Source organism: Saccoglossus kowalevskii, chromosome 16 (assembly GCF_978046115.1).
Source record: "Saccoglossus kowalevskii chromosome 16, keSacKowa6.1, whole genome shotgun sequence".
Lineage (NCBI taxonomy): Eukaryota > Metazoa > Hemichordata > Enteropneusta > Harrimaniidae > Saccoglossus > Saccoglossus kowalevskii.
Genome location: NC_140656.1, coordinates 33,667,976 through 33,694,523, shown reverse-complemented (window position 1 = coordinate 33,694,523; position 26,548 = coordinate 33,667,976). Strand labels below are relative to the sequence as shown.

The 26,548-nt window shown below is 33.8% G+C and overlaps 1 protein-coding gene across 1 annotated transcript; it reads right to left on the bottom strand.

Annotated features, from left to right (window-relative positions):
- Positions 1-448: 448 nt before the first annotated feature.
- LOC102804011 (mitochondrial sodium/calcium exchanger protein-like) lies at positions 449-25,658 on the bottom strand. Its single transcript, XM_085491003.1, has 17 exons — positions 25,323-25,658; positions 24,517-24,669; positions 23,865-23,917; positions 22,385-22,442; positions 19,931-20,042; positions 16,674-16,841; positions 16,396-16,497; positions 14,311-14,463; positions 14,017-14,118; positions 12,050-12,189; positions 10,967-11,099; positions 10,185-10,306; positions 9,672-9,749; positions 8,920-8,995; positions 5,094-5,174; positions 4,859-4,923; positions 449-3,925 (listed from the first exon to the last, which is right to left on the bottom strand). Exons 1-17 carry the CDS (start codon positions 25,554-25,556, stop codon positions 3,740-3,742), a joined length of 2,016 nt encoding a protein of 671 aa, XP_085347129.1. The 5' UTR covers positions 25,557-25,658; the 3' UTR covers positions 449-3,739.
- Between the last annotated feature and the right edge of the window lie 890 nt (positions 25,659-26,548).

Sequence of the window (26,548 nt, the reverse complement as noted above, 5' to 3'; positions counted from 1 at the left end):
GTTGGGTTAATTTAATTTACCCCGAATTCAATGCAACACCAAAATATATTACATACAGAGCATGTCAAAAGTCATGTCAGACATCATTACTCTCTGACTCAATTGTCATGATGGTTAGCTGAATTGTACTTTATAGTTGCCATGGTTTTCACATAGTTTGAAGATACAATAATGGACAGTATTGAACATTTTGGTGGTGCAATTCAAGATAATTTGTCAGTCATTTGCATAATAACACCATCACCATAGTTACCGTACACATGTACATGTTCTGTTTTTCCATTCCATGGTTAGTTGTCATGACTACACCTCATTCATACACAATATGGCATGAATGATGAACAAATATCTTGGTTGTCATAGTTAATTTGAACAAACTCACATGCCTCGGTCAAGCCTGACAATTTTACACTTACTAAACAAAACAAAAACTGGTCATTAGACGATGCACAGTTACAACATTTCAGTCACATATTTTATTTTACTAGTTTTGTTTGTATATGCACTAAACAAAACAAAAACTGGTCATTAGACAATGCACAGTTACAACATTTCAGTGACATAAATAACTATCAAGTATGTATTATTCTCATTTCTGACACTTTATAATCTGTATGTGATTGGCATCAAAAAAGCTCACAAGGCACTTGTGTAAGAACAATTGTAAATACAAAAAACAAAAGTATATAGATGTATAACCATAGGGGGCAGTATACAACAAATTTTAAAATTAGCATAGAAAATAACAAAACATGATTCTAATTCATTTAAAATAAATATTTCATATTTATAAGAATATAGATATCACATAAAATGGGTTACAATCTTACAATATAATGAAATTTCATCAAAATATCCAAATTTGTATTAAATATGAACGACTTATTAGGATAGTACATGTATACAGCTGATTTGGAGTAAATGATTGTAAATAATTTTCCCTCAAAACATTTTTCGTCTTTTTTTTTTATATTTTTTGACCCAAATATTGAATATTGCTTACTTACTAGTTGATTATACACTATTTTGCGGAAGGTTACAAAAGCTGAAAATGTGAGTGAGAGGGCTAAGATACTAATCAAAGTAATTATTGGTTCTTCTTATATATACAATCAATTATAGGCATATCACAAAATTTAAATTTAATAACAATTCACATTTAAGTTTGGCAGAACAAAAAGAAATGAAAAAAGTTATTATAGCAAGAATTGTGTATTTACTATATATACAGCCTTATTCACATCACTATTATTGTCATTGACGTTTTTATATATAGAATAGACAAATATATCATAATTTAATAATATTTTTTAATAGATATAAAAAATACACATTTTCAGTTTTGAGTGCTGGACTAATATTAGCCCCACCCCCAAATGAAGTTTCTGATCACCGCGTACATAAAACATGTGCCTCACACAAATTTTTAACAATTTTTCATATTGGGAAAATGTGCCACATATGGTATGGTAGAATGGGGAAATGGTTATTTTCTGTTTCACAGGATTGTTTATCAATCACAATAAACCTTCAATGAATGTATTCAAAGGTATTATTTAATAAAAGTTAAATATTGTATATACCTCTTATGGTAATAAATACTATTATTATACATCTGTCACCGTAACGCCATAGGTTACAGCGTGCCGTAATTTTGCGGTATTTTACGGGGTATTTTCATCCTACCATATTAGGAAATGCAAATTCCAAATATGGAATTATTACGCGCGTAAGCGTCCTCTAATAATAAAAACAAACATGGCTGCCACCAGAATTCAACCGAACTCCAAACAAAGAAGTTCGCTGATTCTGTTGTTCTAAACTTTTTAGATTTCGGCATTCCCATGATGTATCCTTGGTAGGAAAAGATGTATACTAATAAGGTTATTACGAAGATACCTCAAAGTATGGACTCAGACAGCACGCTGTTGCATCGACCTCCGCTGCGCGTCAGTCGATACTGCCACTGTACTGTCTTCGTGCATACTTTGAGGTATCTTCGTAATAACCTCATAGTCATTTTATTATAAAAAAAGAATTAAAAAACTTAAAATCAGCGCATTCCAATTTTCCCATTGATGACAACAGAACTTTCTAAATCTAATAAGGAATAAAAAAGAAAGTTGTTCTATAGAAATATGCCTTTCCATTGGTTTCTTTAATCTTACATAATTGAACAAAAAATAATAACAAATATGAAAATTTAACCATTTTTATAGATGGATAGATTTTTATAGGGAGTGCATAATAAAGCATTTCAAATTTATTTTTACAAAATCAATAATTCTTAGCATACTTTGAAATATTGTACTTTTCATTGTATTAAATTACAGAATAGAATATATACTCTAAGCCTCAAAAATATATCTGTTTTTTTTTTTATTTTTACTTATCACACAGTTTTAAACCTTTTAATCAGTGAGCAGCCATTTTAAATTGCCATACACATGGACCAGTAACAGATCTTTGTTTTTGGGCCCAAACACATTAATTCGATTTTTTAAATTCCCCTATTTTTGTTGATGAGTGGTATCAGCTAAATTTATTCTAAATAAACATATAAAAATATAATAGAACTCACCTGAATATCGAAATTAAAACTGTTAATATGATTAAATATCGAAATAGTAAAATTAAATACTAGTAAACATTAATGCTGTAAATATCGGTAATATGAAAATTAGTGCTTTTACAATAAAGAACATTTCAATAATTTTATGCAAATTTAAATAAGTATGATGACATAACATATTGCCTCCCATCATAGCTGATATGAATCAGCAGGTGATCTCTTACTGTATTTTCTCTATTAGTAGCACATGTGCTTATAATAAATAAATATTTCTGGACAAAATTCTATAATATAAATAATTAAAACATTGTAATTTTTATGTTTCTTTCTATTAAAGATATTGCAGTATGATGTAATAGTTAAATATTTAATCATATAACAAATAAAAAACGATTTCTGTGAAAAATTGCTTAATATGGTGATATAATGTGTTGATAATATTTATTGTATCACTACTAGCTTCTGTGCTACATGTTGTAATTTTGACACTGGCTGAACGGCATCAGAATGCCTGACTGAATACTGTATGTCTCGTCAGCAAGATCAATAATGCAAATTCACAAAGTTCACACTTTTTTGTAATGGATTTCAATGAATATTTATTTTGGTGGTCATGGTAGCACCATCATGAAATTAAGGTACTTGATAGGTAAAGGAGACAAAGCCGTGTTTGCAATGTTGGCAAAAATCACAGACTGTTTTTAACAAGATGAAAGACATTGGGTGAAAATTTGCTAGCACCTTATCACACATTATGTCAATAAATAAACGCTGCCGTGAATGGTTACTCTTTGATGGTTGTCACTGATGGTTGTCACTGATGGTTGTCACTGATGGATGTCACTGATGGACGTTCCTGCAATTTGATTGGTACTGACAAAAAAACTTTGGGGAAGTGAAAACTATTTTGTTCTGTCATTGGAGGGCGCAAGTCACATGACCTTGTCAGGCTAATTTATTTGTGTCTGTGTATGCATGCATGATTGATTGAGCATAAGCTGAAAACAAAAATAATAAAAGTTGACTTTTTCACTTTGTAGCAGCAAGGAATTACAAAACAATGCCTTTATGTACAAAGCGACTATTGTGATAAGTAGAATTCACTTCAATTGGATAATACAATTAATACATTAGGAATGTATTCTAAGGTCAGAGTTGAAAGGTCAACTACAGAACAACAACATGGAGTTCAGCCAAGATGGCCACCACTAGGAAGACAACATATAGTAACCATAGATATATACCATATAGTCTTGTCGCATGAAATTTTGTAATCAACATAATAATCATTGATGATATCAAACTGAGTGCCAAGCCACCAGCCAGTATCGTCTGAACCAAGTTGTGATTTAACTGCAAGACAAAACAAAAACATTTATAATATTGAGAATTAAAGGATTTCTGATCATTCAAACATGTCCCCTGACCTGTGTTACAATTGCTATGAAAGAAGGGGAGATTTTGTTGAAAAATCAATTAATCGGTCAATAAGTTAGAAAACAATTGGGTAACCTCAAGAATTATTGTGATAACATCAGAGATGCCAACTTTTATCTTTGACAAATAGTAATGATTAAAATTTATGACTGCGCATGTTCTAGACCCTACTGAATATAAAAAATATAAGCCCCAGAATGCAATGCGAATATGTTTCATATGAGTTGAGTGCATATATGGCAGTGTCATTGACCTCCAGTGCAGTGTTAAACATAGCGGTTTGCACACCAGTTCTATTGGTAATAGAATAGTCCTATATGCTATATATATATACATTTGTAGTCCCACTTTTGATGTCCACAAGTAATTTACACCGTTATTACACTTCGCATTCATGTATTTAGTCATGAATAATGTTAGGAATGTAATGGGGTGTCCTAAATTATTATTTTGTCTAGAATAGGGTAAGTTTTTAAGGACAAACTAGTCTATAATGGACCTTGGGGTTTGCATACCACTATCAATTTAAAAGGTAAGTGAACACCCGCCCACCCCCCTCGGCTTACAGAGTCATTTTTTTTTGTGAAATTAAAATTGGGAAATGAGTTGCATGAATGGCAAAACAAAAATGATAAAGAAAAATATGCATGTTTTATTATAATATTATGCACTTATTTGAGCATGGGCGCTGGGTGAGACGAGTTCAGAAAATCATAGTAATTATTAGTAATTATCGTATTAGCGTAATCTAGCACTCAATTTCATATTAATTATGCTGAAATAATAATAGTTGGAATCTCTGTAACATGAATTGTTAACAACAACGATCAAGATAAAAAGAATGCTCACCTTAAATACACCATTGTTTTTTATTGTAGCTATAGTACACGATATCCCTATCCCCATTAGCATATCTGATAATCTGAATTAAGTAGAGTCTCAACAATATCACAATATTAAAAAGCCACATAATTAGTTTCATAGCACCTTGACTGTACAGTTGTGAAAATCAAAACTAATATAAGTATAATAAGCATAGGAATTCTTAAAATTCAAGGTTTTAAATTGCATTGACAAAGGATACTGAACATCGGTCCACCAAAACAAGCTGACATACCCATGCCTGGAAATCCTTGTTTAGCCATAGTGGTGTTCGATATTAAGTCTAAAGTGAAAAATAAAATTATTTTACAAAATTAATGATCTAATATGTATCATTCAGTCTTCCCAAATTACCAAATTTAAATTACCAAATTTAATTTGATTTGTTATTCAAATGTCAATCTTATTAAGCATCCATCATGAAGTAATGTGATCAATTAATGTACTATGTATAAACAAAATATATCTATGCACAACAGTGATGAGAAATAGCAGTAATGCTTTCTTTTGATGACAGAACTAAACTGGTTGTCATTCAGTTATTATGAGTCACAAAATGAGTGAAAAGACATACGTTGCACATAATATATAATGTATGTAGTTTGAATGTCAGACTTATCACCACTACTATTGCCCAATGCCCACAGAGCCAGTCAGACTTATCACCAATACTATTGCCCCATGCCCACAGAGCCAGTCAGACTTATCACCACTACTATTGCCCAATGCCCACAGAGCCAGTCAGACTTATCACCAATACTATTGCCCCATGCCCACAGAGCCAGTCAGACTTATCACCAATACTATTGCCCAATGCCCACAGAGCCAGTCAGACTTATCACCAATACTATTGCTCCATGCCCACAGAGTCAGTCAGACTTATCACCAATACTATTGCCCTATGCCCACAGAGCCAGTCAAACTTACCACCAATACTAATGCCCCATGCCCACAGAGCCAGTCAGATATACCACCAATACTATTGCCCCAAGCCCACAGAGCCAGTCAGACTTATCACCAATACTATTGCCCCATGCCCACAGAGCCAGTCAGACTTACCACCATAACTATTGCCCAATGCCCACAGAGCCAGTCAGACTTACCACCAATACTATTGCCCTATGCCCACATACCTAGTCTGATTTACCACCAATACTATTGCCCCATGCACACAGAGGCAGTCAGACTTACCACCATAACTATTGCCCCATGCCCACAGAGCCAGTCAGACTTATCACCAATACTATTGCCCTATGCCCACAGAGCCAGTCAGACTTATCACCAATACTATTGCCCAATGCCAACAGAGCCAGTCAGACTTACCACCAATACTAATGCCCCATGCCCACAGAGCCAGTCAGATATACCACCAATAAAATTGCCCCAAGCCCACAGAGCCAGTCAGACTTATCACCAATACTATTGCCCCATGCCCACAGAGCCAGTCAGACTTACCACCATAACTACTGCCCAATGCCCACAGAGCCAGTCAGACTTACCACCAATACTATTGCCCTATGCCCACAGAGCCAGTCAGACTTATCACCAATACCATTGCCCAATGCCAACAGAGCCAGTCAGACTTACCACCAATACTAATGCCCCATGCCCACAGAGCCAGTCAGATATACCACCAATACTATTGCCCCAAGCCCACAGAGCCAGTCAGACTTATCACCAATACTATTGCCCCATGCCCACAGAGCCAGTCAGACTTACCACCATAACTATTGCACAATGCCCACAGAGCCAGTCAGACTTACCACCAATACTATTACCCATGCCCACAGAGCCAGTCAGACTTATCACCAATACTATTGCCCCATGCCCACAGAGCCAGTCAGACTTACCACCAATACTATTGCCGCATGTCCACAGAGCCAGTCAGACTTATCACCAATACTATTGCACAATGCCCACAGAGCCAGTCAGACTTACCACCAATACTATTACCCATGCCCACAGAGCCAGTCAGACTTATCACCAATACTATTGCCCCATGCCCACAGAGCCAGTCAGACTTACCACCAATACTATTGCCGCATGTCCACAGAGCCAGTCAGACTTATCACCAATACTATTGCCCATGCCCACAGAGCCAGTCAGACTTACCACCAATACTATTGCCCCATGCCCACAGAGCTTGTGACTTACCACCAATACTATTGCCCCATGCCCACAGAGCTTGTCAAACTTACCCCCATTACTATTGCCCCATGCCCACAGAGTTTATCAGACCTACCACCAATACCATTGCCCTATGCTCAGAGTTAGTCAGACTTACCACCAATACTATTGCCCCATGCCCATAGAGCTTGTGACTTACCACCAATACTATTGCCCCTTGCCCACAGAGCTTGTCAGACTTACCACCAATACTATTGCCCCATGCCCACTGAGCTAGTCAGACTTACGACCAATACTATCACCCCATGCCCAGAGTTAGTCAGACTTACCACCAATACTATGGCCCCATGGCCATAGAGCTTGTGACTTACCACCAATACTATTGCCCCATGCCCACTGAGCTTGTCAGACTTACCACCAATACTATTGCCCCATGCCCGCATACCTAGTCAGACTTACCACCAATACTATTGCCCAATGCCCACAGAGCCAGTCTGACTTACCACCAATACGATTGCCAATGCCCACAGAGCCAGTCAGACTTACCACCAATACTATTGCCCCATGCCCAGAGCTTGTCAGACTTACCACCAATACTATTACCCCTTGCCCACAGAGCTAGTCAGACTTACCACCAATACTATTGCCCCATGCCCACTGAGCTTGTCAGACTTACCACCAACACTATTGCCTCATGGCCACTGAGCCAGTTGGACTTACTACCAATACTATTACCCCTTGCCCACAGAGCTAGTCAGACTTACCACCAATACTATTGCCCCATGCCCACTGAGCTTGTCAGACTTATGACCAATACTATTGCCCCATGCCCAGAGCTTGTCAGACTTACCACCAACACTATTGCTCCATGGCCACTGAGCCAGTTGGACTTACCACCAATACTATTGCCCCATGCCCACATACCTAGTCAGACTTACCACCAATACTATTGCCAATGCCCACAGAGCCAGTCAGACTTACCACCAATACTATTGCCCAATGCCCAGAGCTTGTCAGACTTAACACCAATACTATTGCCCCCATGCCCAGAGCTTGTCAGACTTAACACCAATACTATTGCCCCATGCCCACAGAACTAGTCAGACTTACCACCAATACTATTGCCCCATGCCCACAGAACTAGTCAGACTTACCACCAATACTATTGCCCCATGCCCACAGAGCCAGTCAGACTTACCACCAATACTATTGCCCCATGCCCACAGAACTAGTCAGACTTACCACCAATACTATTGCCCCATGCCCACAGAACTAGTCAGACTTACCACCAATACTATTGCCCCATGCCCACAGAACTAGTCAGACTTACCACCAATACTATTGCCCCTTGCCCACAGAACTAGTCAGACTTACCACCAATACTATTGCCCCATGCCCACAGAGCCAGTCAGACTTATCACCAATACTATTGCCCCATGCCCACAGAACTAGTCAGACTTACCACCAATACTATTGCCCCATGCCCACAGAACTAGTCAGACTTACCACCAATACTATTGCCCCATGCCCACAGAACTAGTCAGACTTACCACCAATACTATTGCCCCATGCCCACAGAACTAGTCAGACTTACCACCAATACTATTGCCCATGCCCACAGAGCCAGTCAGACTTACCACCAATACTATTGCCCCATGCCCACAGAACTAGTCAGACTCACCACCAATACTATTGCCCCATGCCCACAGAACTAGTCAGACTTACCACCAATACTATTGCCCCATGCCCACAGAACTAGTCAGACTTACCACCAATACTATTGCTCCATGCCCACAGAACTAGTCAGACTTACCACCAATACTATTGCCCCATGCCCACAGAACTAGTCAGACTTACCACCAATACTATTGCCCCATGCCCACAGAACTAGTCAGACTTACCACCAATACTATTGCCCCATGCCAGTAGAGTTAGTCCTAATATTGCATTGCTTATATTAAACTGCATACCATACATCTAAAAGGAATATGGAATTGTAATTGATGACAATACAAAAAAAATATTTTTTTGTAATGGGGCTTAGACATTTGTTCATATTATGTTTTTTATTATGTTTCATTAGTATGTTTTTGTTCATGTATTTATGAATTGTTATTTAGTTATAGATTGGACTATGTTCTATTCAAAATGAATAATGTCAATAAAGTTAAAAACTTTATTACACACCAGATCTGCTGCAAATTGATGTTGTTTAGTAAGTAAAATTGTCATGGTTACAATAGTACTGTAATATTGTGATCTTTGCTGACTTAATAAGTAAAAATGGGTTGTATTTTTCAAAAATAAAGCAATTTTCAGCATAACTTGTTTACCAGACATTCAGATTTTATGGACAAAGCAGAGTTATAAAGTTTCTCTCATAGACTTGCACTCACAAATATATGGCATGAAAATATGTTGCAATCAATGTATCACATAATAAAAAATCACAGTAATTATTAATACATGTGTGTTCATAAAACACTCACCAAAGTGAAAACTATGATGTTTTATAATTATATTATAACAAAATGCATAGCTGTGCAGTACCATGCTCAGTAGTGCAAAATATGACTTTGCTTAGCTGCCTCAAGTCTTGTTAATAACAATTTTAAACCTATATATTTTTACCAATCACAGGTAATTATATTACCTCCAAGAGATTTACAATCTCATTTGCAATGGAATAAATCCATAAAACAGCAACAATAAACCCCACATATGCAAACACCTGCAAAGAAAGAGGAAATTATTTTAGCATACGCACAATATAATAATGCAAATGCTAAAAGGTTAACTCATTATTCAAGCCTGACATTAATGACACATTTTTCATATGATGTTATATGACAATGACGAAATGCTGTTTGTCAAATTACACAATGCGTCACATGATCAATTATTATTCTAGAATTCATTTGATTCAGGCAAACAGATCTTGCATAATAACGGTTGGTAGAACTAACATTGAACGTTTGATAGGTCTAGAAATGAAGTGACAGTTTGTTAACACAGATTTTTGAAATTGTTATCTATCCGTATTATTATTACTAGGCATTTAACATTATTTATTGATAATAAAGAGATGACATCTAGTGACACATTTTGTTAAGACATTAAGGCAGGTGCATATTTATTAAATTTTTGAAATCTCATAAGATCTTACCCAGTGATATATTGGATGCGTATCATGTTTGGATGTGAATAAAATCAATATGGCGAGTAATAAACACACACATATAACCAATTCAAGTAAAATAAAGTCTTTGTGAATATGGATGAATGCACCTTGATAAAAAAAAAAAAATATTATGGGATGTAGAATTTTATTTTACTGATTTCACATATCGGTCTTGTGTATGGTAGACCTAAAGCTCAAAATCTACCTGTGGGGGCAGCCTTTATCCTGATAGAGTATACACAACCTCATTGTGGAAACCAAATCCACTAACCTAGATCCATTTATTAACTGAATCGACTTTGAAGGAACCTTGTGAAAGGTTTACAAATTCTCAAGTTCTGTCAGGCCTGTACATCGATCACTATCAATTTGCTACAATGTCATTATGACAAGAAGATGGTTGCAAAAGATCAATCATGAACATGGAATGAGTTATCAAAAATTGGAACATTTACGCAAGAAGATAGGTTGATTCCCAGAGATAAATCTCGTCTTAAATTTTAAATGTCTGAATTAACTTTCTTTCTTTACATGACCACTAGAGGGCATCTGTCCCAATCAATATTCCTCATATTTTTACTGACTATATGAGTGGATTCATACGTGGGTTTGAGGTGTAGTAGGTTGCATATATATAATCTCATGTCTTTATTATTTAATTTTAAATTTAGACAAGTTTGGGAATTTATGAAAACATTGAGTGTTCCACTTGAGATAGGGCAACCACTTATTTATTAATCTTCATGATGAACATAATGGTTACTGACCTTTGGTTACAAGAGCACAGAATACAGGTCCAGTTATGATATGTAGTGTATTTAATATTCTGTTCCAGCCATGTTTATCTTTATCATAGTCAACAACAGGAATAGTGAGTTGTAAGAAAAACTGCAGAGGTGCCTGCAAGATAGAAATATGCTAACACACTGACAATTGGCTGTTTATATACATCTGATTTATCCACAAAACCTGCCATATTTTCTACTAGCATTGCATCACCAATACATGTAAGTGCACATGAACCAAACATTGCATCACCAATACATGTAAGTGCACATGAACCAAACATTGCATCACCAATACATGTAAGTGCACATGAACCAAACATTGCATCACCAATACATGTAAGTGCACATGAACCAAACATTGCATCACCAATACATGTAAGTGCACATGAACCAAACATTGCATCACCAATACATGTAAGTGGACATGAACCAAACATTGCATCACCAATACATGTAAGTGGACATGAACCAAACATTGCATCACCAATACATGTAAGTGCACATGAACCAAACATTGCATCACCAATACATGTAAGTGCACATGAACCAAACATTGCATCACCAATACATGTAAGTGCACATGAACCAAACATTGCATCACCAATACATGTAAGTGCACATGAACCAAACATTGCATCACCAATACATGTAAGTGCACATGAACCAAACATTGCATCACCAATACATGTAAGTGCACATGAACCAAACATTGCATCACCAATACATGTAAGTGCACATGAACCAAACATTGCATCACCAATACATGTAAGTGCACATGAACCAAACATTGCATCACCAATACATGTAAGTGCACATGAACCAAACATTGCATCACCAATACATGTAAGTGCACATGAACCAAACATTGCATCACCAATACATGTAAGTGCACATGAACCAAACATTGCATCACCAATACATGTAAGTGCACATGAACCAAACATTGCATTTATCCTATACAGGAACATAAATAGTAATATTTATTATGACCATAGACATACCTATATTTATATGGTCTTAGAATAGAGTAAATATGATAGCTATTATGGGGAGGAAAATTACCTTAAATACTTCATAAGCTTTGCCATAGAATTTCATATCATTCCATTCATCAGAATCTATGGGATTAATACCATACAGGAAGGCTTGCCATTGGTTAAGCTGAGATCTATGACCAAGTAATGGCAGCATTTCATCATTAGCTGTAACACAATATATGTATCAGAAACAAGCCATGCAAATTTAAGATATATAGTTTTATTTATAGTAAAATAGCTGAAATATAACCATATCAGGAATATGATTTTTTAACATTAAAATGATTGACATTTGTATCTGATCGTCAAACAAGTACTTGTCCATATTGAGAGATATTGCTCTGGAACAGCATTCAAAATCAGCCATTTTGAATACATGTATATATATAACATGATGTATAACGAATATATAAAATTTGAATATATAATCAGTCAAAGCATTTAAGAAGCCCAATCATTAAAACAAAATGGCCACCAGTCAGCCATTTTGAATCCAATCTGAAAAATAAAACGACGTGCATCAGAAACCCATAATGTCTAATGTATGTACCAAGTTTGAACAAAATCCATCCATAAATGCCAGAAAAGCTTGATATTTGATGATTTTTTAGCACAAAAATGGCCACCATTTGGACATTTTTAATAGGATCGTCAAACCAATATATCTGTATATCTATGACATGATGTATAATGAATATTTAAAATTTGAACATAATCAGTGAAAGCAAGTCAGAGATATGGCATGAGAACTACATTCATTTTGAATCTTATCTGAAAAACAAAATTATTTGCATCAAGGTCCAATAATGTCTAATGTATATACCAAGTTTGAACAAAATCCATCTGTAAACAGCCGAGAAATGGTTGATTTTTAGGATTTTTTAGCACAAAAATGGCCGCCATTCGACCATCTTGATTCAGATCATAAAACAAAATGATGTGCATCAAGGTTCTATAATGTCCAACGTATATACAAAGTTTGAACAAAATCCATCTGTAAACAGCTGAAAAATGTTTGATTTTGATGATTTTTAGCACAAAAATGAATTTTGTGTATGCTAATTGGTAGGCATTTATTGTAATGCTAGTTAGTAGGCATTTGGTGTATGCTAGTTAGTAGGCATTTGGTGTATGCTAGTTAGTAGGCATTTGGTGTATGCTAGTTAGTAGACATTTGTTGTAATGCTAGTTTTGGGCATTTGGTGTATCCTAGTTAGTAGGCATTTGGTGTATGCTTGTTAGTAGGCATTTGGTGTATGCTAGTTAGTAGGCATTTGGTGTATGCTAGTTAGTAGGCATTTGGTGTATGCTAGTTAGTAGGCATTTGGTGTATGCTAGTTAGTAGACATTTGTTGTAATGCTAGTTTTGGGCATTTGGTGTATCCTAGTTAGTAGGCATTTGGTGTATGCTTGTTAGTAGGCATTTGGTGTATGCTAGTTAGTAGGCATTTGGTGTATGCTAGTTAGTAGGCATTTGGTGTATGCTAGTTAGTAGGCATTTGGTGTATGCTAGTTAGTAGGCATTTGGTGTATGTTAGTTAGTAGGCATTTGGTGTATGCTAGTTAGTAGGCATTTGGTGTATGCTAGTTAGTATGAATTTGTTGTAATGCTAGTTAGCAGGCATTTGTTGTAATGCTAGTTAGTAGGCATTTGGTGTATGCTAGTTAGTAGGCATTTGGTGTATGCTAGTTAGTAGGCATTTGGTGTATGCTAGTTAGTATGAATTTGTTGTAATGCTAGTTAGCAGGCATTTGTTGTAATGCTAGTTAGTAGGCATTCGGTGTTTGTTAAATAGTAGGGATTTGGTGTAAGTTAATTAGTAGGCATTTAGTGTATGTTAATTAGTAGGGATTTGGTGTATGCTAGTTAATAGGCATATGATTGTAATGATAATGATGGTGTTGAAACTGACATCAACATCAGACATTTTGTTAACAAAAACCAAACCACCAATTATATTATAGAAAGTTTAATAAGGAGTAGTGACTCACATCTCGTTAGATCACTTTCTGTACTACCACTGTGTGGCTGTAATAGAGGATTGCTTCCAAATAATGGCGTAACCGTGACTTGTTCTGTAACATTAAGTACTCCTAATGATTGAGAAAATATACAACAGTCATCTGATTGGTTAAATAAAGTGACAGGTTGTTACAAATAATTCCTTTGATTGGTTAAATAAAGTGACAGGTTGTTACAAATAATTCATCTTATTGGTGAAATAAAGTGACAGGTTGTTACAAAATAAGTGCTCTGATTTGTAAAATGAAGTGACAGTTTGTTACCTGTAAGTGCTCGGCTTGGTGAAATGATGGTAGGATGTGATTTATCGCTCGGTGGTGAAGAATTTATAGAACAAAATTCTTTGTAGCCATCTGGATCAACTTCCATACTGTCCGTCAGCAAGGAATCTCTTTGATTGTAGTTTGCCTCATTAGCTGTAATTATAATAATAATATGAGGTTATTATGAGAATACCTCAAAGTATGCATGAAGACAGTACAGCTGGAGTATCAGCCGACGCGCAGCTGAGGTCAATGCGCGGCGTACTGTCTGAGTGCATACTTTGAGGTATTCTCGTAATAACCTTATTATTATACATCTTTTCCTTTCAAGGATACACCATGGGAATGTCGAAATCCAAAATGTTTAGAACAGAATCAGCGAACTTTATTGTGTGGAGTCAGGTCAAACCCTGGTGGCAGCCATGTTTGTTTTTATTATTAGAGAACACTTACGCATGTAACCATATTTGGAATTCGCATTTCCTAATATGGTAGAATGAAAAAACCCTGTAAAATACCGAAAATTCATGGCACGCTGTAATATTGTTTACTGCTGTTAACCCATTTCGCATTACAAATATAAATACAAATATAAATTATCAGACTTCAATTAAACATTACATACATTTTTGGCATAATTTGAAAAGAAATTATGTTTGATGTTCTAGACAGAAGTGAATAGAATTTAATGTTTGATACTTTGTCACTTAAACATCACTCTGGTAAATACAATTTTCTGAAATTCAGATAAAGTGACTTATTAGAATAAATGGGTATTTGTCTCAGAAGATATGTATATATTGCATGTCTTTCAAAATAAATTTCCTGTGAACAATACATGACTAGACCATATTAAACACGTCAAAGAGTTTCTAAATGCAATATTTAAATCTTCTTCTTTCTCTTCCGTGTTTTTTTTAGTCAGTTTGTTTGTGAGAGAACAGCTAAATGAAATGATCTCAAAACTTAATACTGACAGTGACTAGCTAACTAATGCCCCCTACTTTCATAAATTATCTCATGGTTTGGCGGTCATATTGGTTTAAAGCAAAACCAGAAGCAGCCAATTTAACATACCCCTGGTACACAGTGACATTTTTGTTGTAGCATTGGTGGTATATGCACAACTAATATCATGAATAGAGAGTATGGCACATCATGTGACTTTCTGCACTATTTTAAAAATTGGCATTTAAGCTCCTAAATATTCTTCTTCAGAATTAACTAATTCTGTTACTTTGACATTTGATATCATGTTTGTAAAAATACATTGCAGGTTGGTGATTTCTCATCTGGTTTGACAGTAATGGGGGGGGGGGGCACTCCAGTTATCATGTATGGGCATTTTTCATTGCAACAAGTATTTTAGGTAAATGTTGCAGCTCATTGTGGAAAGGTGTGTTGACAAGAAGTGTAATTTAAATGTGGTTTTGGGAATACATATAAGAGTCAATGCACTGCCATCCATGCCAGAGGTGCATGATTAGTTGATGACCAAAGTGGCAGTGTAGTTGGAAATAAGTCATTTAATATTTTTACTATTCTACTAATAGTGACTGCATATCTAGCTAATGGGCAGTTGTTCAATAGACAGAAAGATAGCATCTTTTCTAGTGTTTATATACCGCCACAAACATCCACAGTCTACTACAGTTTGGACACTAAAAACAGTATCAACTTATTAGAGCTTGAATTAACAAATATATTGACAAGCCTTCCAGATGTTCATATTATTATAGACAGTGACTTTAACGGGTGAAATGCAAATGAAATTTATATATATATATCAGTTAATAAGATCCTATTCATTTTTCTTCTCATTATTTTTGTTTTGATATGTACACTGTATGCTTGCATGGATACCCATGCGCAAAACAACATCAGTTCTATTCATCTACATTTTACGAAATGATCATTAAATATAAGAAAAACATCGTTATAATAATCACCAATTTTTGAAGCTAACAAAATTATTAATTGGCATTTACAGTCAGTATAATGAAAGATGGTATAGCTTCACTTACCATTATTAGTTTCAACATCATTTACAGTCAGTATAATGAAAGATGGTATAGCTTCACTTACCATTATTAGTTTCAACATCTTTTTGATTCTTTTTATGATACTGGTAAATTTTTCTTCCAACCATTACCACGATCACGTAAAAAACATACAAACCAATAAAACCTGCATCAAGTCAAAATGCAGATTTGCCATAGGTCAAAGTTCAAAATATTATAGACATGTGCAGCTCAATCAGCATAATGAAGAATGACATTTGCATCAAAATGATATAAATTTGACTATTACAAGTATTATGATTGTCAAATGTCATAGGTCAAATAGTGGTTATGATTCCTTACCTATTGCTTGACCTAAAGTGATCTTGCCATCCCATAATACTACAAATGTCCAATAAGCAGCAGCCAAATAGAAGATAGTATCTCGTAAAAATGGACGTTCTGCGACTTTGAAAGGTTGTACAACTGATATAGTGCCCGCTACTACTGTAGTTACAAATATACCGGCACCTAGAGGAAAGGACAAACAGATAGAATCAACAACATAGTGTACTATGTATCAATTTATACATGTATAACATATCACCACAGTGAGATGTAAGACATGGCAGATCAAAAACCCATATCATCACAGTGTTACGTCACATAATGTCAAACTATTTTTCATTGTATGCGATGCCTGAACATTGTGTTTAGCTTCAGGAGTTATATCAATAATATAATAATAATAACTTTATTGCCTCCGTGTAAAAAGATTTACATAGGATAAGTACAGCAAAAAAGAGTTTTAAAATAATAACAAGATATATGTAAGAATTGTACAAAAAACAATACAAAAGGACTTAACTAGTATTTAAATGTTAAATAAATTGTGTCACAGTTATTGCATATTCTTTTATTTATAGGTTTCTTAGGAAATGAATATTTGCCTTCCTCTATTGCCAAGTTATGGTTACTAATTCTAAATTTTGTCAACATTTTCCTTTTATGAGTGTCAAGTTTATTCAAATATGGCTCAAAGATGTATTCTGTTTTAAATTTAGCATATGTTCTCAGTTTGCTATTTTCTTTGGAAATCATTTCTTTCCAGAAACTGGTATATTTATTTTCAAGGGAAGTTTTTAAAATTTGATTAATTTGATTTTTTTGTTTGATAGTGAATGTTTTTTTTTTTTATGAAGTTTAGTGTTGTATGTATTGCATTTATCCATTTGTATTGTATAGTATTGTGTTGTGTTTGTTCTAGGTATGCCTGTTTTGTAAGATTATCATCTGGGAGATCCTTTACATGCAACCAGTAATTAATAGCTTGAACTTTTGCACTGAGCAGTAGTGGATAATGACCCACCTCTGCTCTTGATGCTAAGTTACAGGATTTTTTATTCACTTGTAAGATTTGTTTGCAGAATATTGCTTTTTTCAATTGATGTTTTGTCCCATTTAGCATTGTCCTGAATGTACTGCATGTCTAGGGCCCATAATTCTGAGCCATAAAGCAAAATTGGTTTTATGTAAATGTTAAATAGTTTCATTTTTAGTTTTATGTCTAGATTTCCTAAAAGTACTTTGTTCATGATGTAAATTGATTTTCCAGCTTTACCTGCTAAATTTGACATGGCATCAGCAAAACTCCCATTTGATTTTATTGTGATTCCTAGATATGTATAACTGTTTGTTATTTGAATGTTATCATTTCCAAAATTGAATTGGTATTTTTTTCTCAATGTTGATGAACCGACGATAACAACTTGAGTTTTTGAAAGGTTCACACTCAATTTCCACTTATTGCAATATTCATTTAGTGTATTTAATGATGTCTGTAGACCAGTCTGGGTAGTGGAAATAAGGGCTAAATCATCTGCATATAAAATAGAGTTAACATTGTTATTATTCAGGAGTGGTGGTTCAGTATTAGCATTATCCAAACTATCCTTTAAATCGTTAATAAAAATGTTGAAAAGAGTTGGGCTAATTATACATCCCTGTTTTACTCCTCTATTAATAGTGAATTCTTTGGTTATATAATTATTTATATTAATGCAAGCTTTTGTTTTTGAATACATGTTTTTTATTATTTTGTAAATCTTGCCATTAAAGTTATTTTTTAATAGTTTATAGAATAGCCCTACTCTCCATACAGTGTCAAATGCTTTGGCAAAATCTACAAAACAAACATAGAGTTTTTGTTTATTTTTAATGTGTTTTTGAATTAGAGTTTTTAATACAAAAATTTGATCAGTTGTTCTGTGTTTTTTTCTGAAGCTGGCCTGGTTGTTTTTGGGTATTTTATTTTCTTCAATGAAACAGTTTATGTGTTTATTTATAATGGAACAGAAGACCTTACCAATACAACTTGAAACTGATATTCCCCTGTAATGTTGAGGGTCTAATTTGTCTCCTTTTTTATAAAGATGAGTAATGCAACTTAAATTCCAAATATCTGGGAAAACTGAGCTACTCAAAACTAAGTTAAACAATTTGGTAAGTGAATTAATTAAATAGTTTGAGCTGTATTTTAATAGTTCTAAACAGAAACCATCCAAGCCTGGTGCTTTTTTGGATTTTAGCATTTTCAGTGCTCCACTAACCTTATCTAAGTGATCATTTACTATCATTTTCTCTTCATGCTCTGATAATTCTTTCATTATATTTTCCTGGAAACTATTATCATCTTTTTTATTGTTTAGTGTTGCATAATATTCTATCCATTTAGTTGCTGAAATTGGATTATCACTATTTTGATCTGTATTTTTCATATGTTTAATAATTTCCCAAAATTCTTTTGAATTTCCTTATTGAAGAGTTCTGAGTTTATTAAGATAATTTTCTTGGATTTTGTTTTTCTTTTGTTTTATAAGTTTCTTAAATCTTTTCTTTTTAGAATAAAAAGTTTGTCTTAGTTTCATATCAAATGGAAATATACAGTCTGATAACTATGGATTGTGGTAACGATGGTTCATTTTGGAAAGCTCATACTTGTATGTGTATTTTAAAATTATTATGAAAAAATATCATGAACGAGTAGAACCTCTATATAGTATGTGCTAAGTGTGAAATAGAACAACCTACATGTAGTGTCAACTAAATCAGCACACAAGATGCCTGCAATATTATATTTGTATCAGTGTTATTTCAGCAATAGTTTCACTTTCAACACTCTATCGTTTCACTACATCTCACTGTGGAAATATACATGTGATAATTATACAATTCCCCGATATTTTCTCTTTGGTTGATGTAAGCATACATTCAGCTGAAAAGAAAATTCAAACCTAATAAAAATATTGGGGGATTATATATAAATATACATTCCATGGATATTAATTAGACTAAATATTTGGCATATTTACATTGAGTCTTGTTCTCTTATCGTAGAATTCTCAAAAACATATGAATAAATTTACTTCTAATGTGTACAAATATCGAAATATTGTGTCGCCAGCAACTGTAAAAACATTTTTCTGAAGCAAAATAAGTCTTATTTGCCAGTTAAGAGCAGGTTAGTTTCATAAACAGCTTACATAAACCATACATAACTATGAAAGTTACACACTACAGTATCTATTTTTTCTTTACCCGGTATATATATTGTGTCTTACCAAATAAAGCACCAACAGCCAAACCTGCATCTCCATTTTTAGCGCCAGTTATTGCAGCTATTGCACTGAAAATATCAGGTGCTCCATTACCAAAAGCCAGGAACGTCACACCGTTGAAAAAAGTTAAGGTCAATCAGAGATTTTCAATGAAGGAAATAAAATAATTTTATCAAAGCAAATACAAATTGTTTTGTTATTTTATTAATTTGAATTTTATTTCACCTGTACTTATTAATATTAATATTAAAGTATTCATAACAATTTTCTTGGTTCATATGAACTAACAAAGACAGTTGAAGGACAGTAGTCGTCACGCCACGCATATGCTCCAAAAGATGGTGACTTTGACTGTTGCACAGATCAATGAGTATACTGAGATGTTACCAAGCTTTAATTAGGTATTTTTTTAGGTGATTGGAAAGTATCAAAGGTGTCAACCGCGGTAATTAATGCTGCTCATGCCAAGGTCAAACCTCATACTTGTGAAGAAAGCATTGCATTGTGGGAAAATCAATGTTTATCAACACAAATGTCGCAAATGCACATTGCGACAACTGCAATCAGTTTAGTTTTACATAGAGAGTATTGTATTGTAATTTTCCAATTGTCAATTTGCTATTACCGGTAGCATAAATTGAGAAAAAACTTCCCCAAGTTTCGTATGGCACTGAAATATAATAAATTTTCAAATTGACCTATTTTTTATTGTAACTAATCCAGTACAAATGACTAGTTGCTTGGCAACACTTTACACTGCCACTCCCGTTCTACTTGCAGTGTTTTATTGTTTTCTAAAAGAGTTGGAATAAACTGAGTCAGACAGATTTCAAGTTTAAAATCGGTTAACTTGAGTATTTTTTAAATAAAAATATTTATTATAATTGCACTTTGTTATGGAAAACTTTGATTTATCATAAATTTATAATGTAGTTTTGCACTAACATGTGTTTTATAAAATACTGAATTCACACTAATTATTTTCACAGAAACCATAATTATCAAAACCAAATATTATGAAAGCTCATAATTCACACTAATTAAAAATCAATGTTATGTTTGATGTAAATTTTATGTGGTCATGTGACTGCTAAATACAAAAATTCTGTATTGAAGATTCAAATGAATAATTGCAAAGTAACATTTAAAAATACCGCAATTTTTTTCTATAGAATAAAACATTGAGAAACGTAACAATCACTTTATTTTTTTACAGATTTTGATTTTAAGTTTCATCTATTATAGAGCTCTGAAATTTCCATGTACCAAAAAAACTCTAAACTAATACATCCTTAAGTTAATTTTCATTTTATCAAAATCTACAACCCAATATGTACAGTCATCTTACAAATCTACTGAATTTCAATGGTTTGGGACTTTGCAACCAAACATGTAACAAAAAATTGCAATGAAATATATTATGTATTGCTGCGAGTCAATCTCAATTCATCCAGTATGTAGTCTACAGTCTGCGTTTTTAGATACTAGTAACTATATTTGGCATAATCTTATGATTGCTGACTATTATTTTGTCAAATTAGCAACAGTGCCAACAAAAATAAGTATAAAGCAGCGAGACAGAAAAAAAAAGAAATAATTCCGACAAAAAAAAATCAGTATAAGGCCAACAAAATTGCCCAGTTATGCTGACAAGAATGAGTAAACCTATAGTCTGACTTGATGATCAGAACCGCAACATTATTGACTGTTAAAAACAGTGAGAAAGAAGAGTTTAAAATGATATTGCCATGTTTTGACTGAGTTTAAAAGGATATTGCCATGTTTTGACTGAGTTTAAAAGGATATTGCCATGTTTTGACTGAGTTTAAAATGATATTGCCATGTTTTGACTGAGTTTAAAAGGATATTGCCATGTTTTGACTGAGTTTAAAAGGATATTGCCATGTTTTGACTGAGTTTAAAATGATATTGCCATGTTTTGACTGAGTTTAAAAGGATATTGCCATGTTTTGACTGAGTTTAAAAGGATATTGCCATGTTTTGACTGAGTTTAAAATGATATTGCCATGTTTTGACTGAGTTTAAAATGATATTGCCATGTTTTGACTGAGTTTAAAATGATATTGCCATGTTTTGACTGAGTTTAAAATGATATTGCCATGTTTTGACTGAGTTTAAAATGATATTGCCATGTTTTGACTGAGTTTAAAATGATATTGCCATGTTTTGACTGAGTTTAAAAGGATATTGCCATGTTTTGACTGAGTTTAAAAGGATATTGCCATGTTTTGACTGAGTTTAAAAGGATATTGCCATGTTTTGACTGAGTTTAAAAGGATATTGCCATGTTTTGACTGAGTTTAAAATGATATTGCCATGTTTTGACTGAGTTTAAAATGATATTGCCATGTTTTGACTGAGTTTAAAATGATATTGCCATGTTTTGACTGAGTTTAAAAGGATATTGCCATGTTTTGACTGAGTTTAAAAGGATATTGCCATGTTTTGACTGAGTTTCAATGTATGTGAAATAACCGTCAATGCTGGACAAAAACTAGAAGAGAAAAAAAATAATTAACAAATTATGACAATATGAGAATGAATCACCATCATCTCAATTTCTTTCCCTCTCAAAACTGGTTATTATGACTGATGATTGAAACCTATACATGTATATAGCGAAAGATGCAAAATCTGCCAAGTAAATTCATATTGCAGCATAACTTTGTTGAAAGCTTGTTCAATTTTGAGTGACTTAAACAAAAAACAGTTACCCTGTGAGTTATCCTGATAGAAATCTGACATATTATACCATACATTGTATATATCAACTAAGTTACTATTTGCATTACTACATTAAACATTACTACTTTATTTGTTACGTGCTTTAGACACTTATTCTAATATACTATTTGCCAAACATTTATATTCTATTTTGAAAGTACCCCCCTGGTAGTTGATAGTTATAGTTCTGTTTAGTGACCATATTGCTGTATGAACCATATATAGTGTTGTGTCAATAATTTATTATTATTATTACATTAAATATTGTTCTGCTTTCAATGCAAGCTAAACACTAGTTATGTACATAGGAAGTACAGTACATAATATTTGACGTTTGATAAATTTTGTTTTCCATGTACCAGATTAGAAGAATATTGCATTTTTTGAAAAAATAATTGCAAAATGAAGTCAGTTGAAAAAATTCTCACTTTTTATACAATATTATTTACGTATCATCAGAATTTAGTGGGTAAAAATTATTAGGGTGTGTAGGAAAATGGTTGAAGTCAAAAACTTCATCATTATCTTCGTCATTAAATGTTTTTGTTTGTATACAATCTCTTGATGCAAAACTTTTTCTGCACAATTTGACCTCTGACCTACTAACCAATCAAAATGTAGAGCCCTACTGACAGAATTGACCAGGTCATATTTTGCAACACAATGCAGAAGTCACTTACTGATGGTTAAATGAAATCTGTTGACACTAATTTCGATGAAGTGTAGTTTAATACTTGTTCACACATTTATGATAGACACAATACCGGCTGACAGTTTGATGGTTTAATTTGGGCCATTTTGCATACTATGGTATTATTACAAGCAGAAAAAATATGTATAATAATAAGGTTATTAAAGGAATATCAAAAAATGTGCATGAAGGCAGTATACGTATACTGAGCAGATGAACAATCACTACACTTTGGTTATTACGACCACCGTGCATATTTGTGCATTTCATGCATATTTGTGCATTTCATGCATATTTGTGCATTTCATGCATATTTGTGCATTTCATGCATATTTGTGCATTTCATGCATATTTTGCGGTATTCTCATAAAAATAGTAGTACTTCTCACATAAACACAGTGAATTCTTACACAAATATTTGTTTGTGATTAAAATTATCTATATATGGGATAAAGAGAATTCTGGAAACAAGCAATTCTGGCAGTGATAGAATATACTTACAAATCTTCTGCTGTTGTCCCTAAACCAATGAATAGATATATCAACCATACAAACTGAAATTAATAGAGTTCGAAGTTTGATCATTTTTGTTGTTGACAACTTTGTTGAATTTTAACAAAAATAGATATCAAATTTTTTATAAATATTAAAGTGTTATACCTTATTTCACCCATAACCAACAAATCACAGTGGTTTAAGAGGAATTCATTTCGTCAGCTGACAAATCAAAAACGCTTATCACCACAGTGTTGTATGTCACAAACTACATTATATTTGTATGCACTGTCGGAATGTTGTTCAAAGCTTTCCACAATGATAACGAACGTGCAGAATCACCATGCAGTGTACGCAAGCCATTTGAAAGAAATAGAACACCGTGGCGTCAACGAAATTAGCATACGAGGGGCACGCAATGATATATGAAAATAACACGACTGTCAACATTCTGCCATGTATCTATTTGGTATGTAGATATATGCATGTCATAAATACATAATCACACGATATTTTCTCTTATGTTGATGTCGTGATTACCACCTGTAGCTAACTTGATACTAAACTCTGACAGTAATCACTTGTGTCTGCTTGTGTTAACCTAGGAGAAAATTAAATATCGTGGAATTATATAAAAATATAAAAAATATGAACTCACCAATATGACAAGCCCCAATGGCTGGAGTTTAGGTGAAAAGTAACAGTGTAAAAATATCAAGTAGTTAATAAATCCATCATCAACCTCACAATCTGACGTATTCTTTATGTAATTACACTGATTAGTGGAGTTCACATTATGGTAATCTTGACACTACAATGACAAAAAATATGGTTAAACAATAATCCTTTTTGAAACGTTATTAAAATAGTGTAGTGAGTACCTTTTTTTGCTGTTTTTCTGAAAAATATTAAACAAAGTTATGTTATTTATGACAATGTGTGCTTTTTTATAAATGACTAATATTTATTATTTATAATATTCAACATGACTAACATGAAGGAATAAACTATTGCCGTAATTTATTTAAAATACAAAGTAGGTATCCTTTCAATATTTCTTTCTTCATTATTTATTTTTTAATTGCTAAATTTTATATAAAAAAAGTGATTTGAACAAAATAAATCACAAAAAAAGGACAGAATTTTCAAATATTGGCGATGACATGCAACACAGAAGTGACTTACTGATGGTTAAGTGAAATCTGTTGACACTAATTTCGATGACGGAAGAAGTGTAGTTTAATACTTGTTTACACATTTATGATAGACACAATGACAGGCTGACAGTTTGATGGTTTAAAATAAAAATGAGAATAATATAAATTCATTTTGCTGTTTATCATGTGCATTACATTTTACATTCTTCCAAATCAGCTACCTCAACTCCAACCATTTTAACGTGGTGGTTCCTACCCCACGGATCCGCCCCTTCCAATAATTGACCACGCCTACTTTCACACGTACCTGACGAACACTGCCTAATGCAAGGTTACTGTTCAGAGATTCGACATCCAAAGATGATGATTTCAGAGTTCTCTGCACGTGACTCTGGTATGGACTACGGTGTAGTTCCAGTGAGCTTCCGGCATTGTAGGGGGAGTTTCGAAAATAGTTAGTAGACGTGTTAATCAACAACACCACAAACAACACACCGCCGGCACACACAACTCCCAGTGCCTTACCAGTCGATTTCTTCATCACTATGGTCTTCAAAACAGCGAGACGATTGCTGTTGTCGTGGCGGAGTAAAAATCCGTTGTAGTTTGCTTATGCTGACTACCGGTCATCATTTGTCACTAACCACCAGGTGATCTGTAGTCACGAGGGTTTTTACAGCTGAAGGTTCAAACAAAGGACACCAGCAGTTGCACCAAACATGAAAATGAACAGCGCCATCTGTGTTAAAGGTAAGGTCTGTTTCAATATTATGTTTTAGAAACAAATTAAAGTTTCTGGTAATTCTCTCTGCATTTACCCTGTGCCAGGGGAATTAAACGTGTTCTGAGATTTTGCTCAAAAGCGACCAACATTTTGTTACAAATGACCGAAAATCCCAAAAGCGCTAGTCAAAAAATCGGCCGTGCCTCGAAAACGAAGGTCACGTACGCATATTGTGAACCACAAGTGCAAGCACAATGTATTATACCAGCATTTCAATTGTACGATTTTACACTTTTCCGCTATCATTTTCATTTCTACTCTGTTCAAAATCAATAAGTTTGGGCTAATTTAATGGTAGTTCAACATTTATAACAAAAACTATTGGATATTGCCTTTTGATCAAATACTAAATCTATTGAAATAATACCTACAAGTAAAATGATGTAAATGAAAAGGAACAATGATGAAAAATATTTCCAATTCTCCTTTTTTTTTTGCCGTTTGGTAATTATATATTGTATAAAAATTGAAAACAATTGTATAACCTTTCCCATTATGATGGCAATATTTGCGAATCATGACAGTGTAAATAGAGTAGATTATGGTTTGTCACTCTGGAATAATGGTATATAAACAGTAATTGAATATGCTGGGGGAAATTGTTACACTAAACACCGCTGATATGGAGAAAAAAATATATACGGTGTTATTTCGTTTATCAAATCAGAGCCAAGTTTGAGTGTAAATGTTCTAAGTCAAAATAATGCGTGAGACAAGACAATATCGCGTCTAGAGCCTTCTCCGACTCC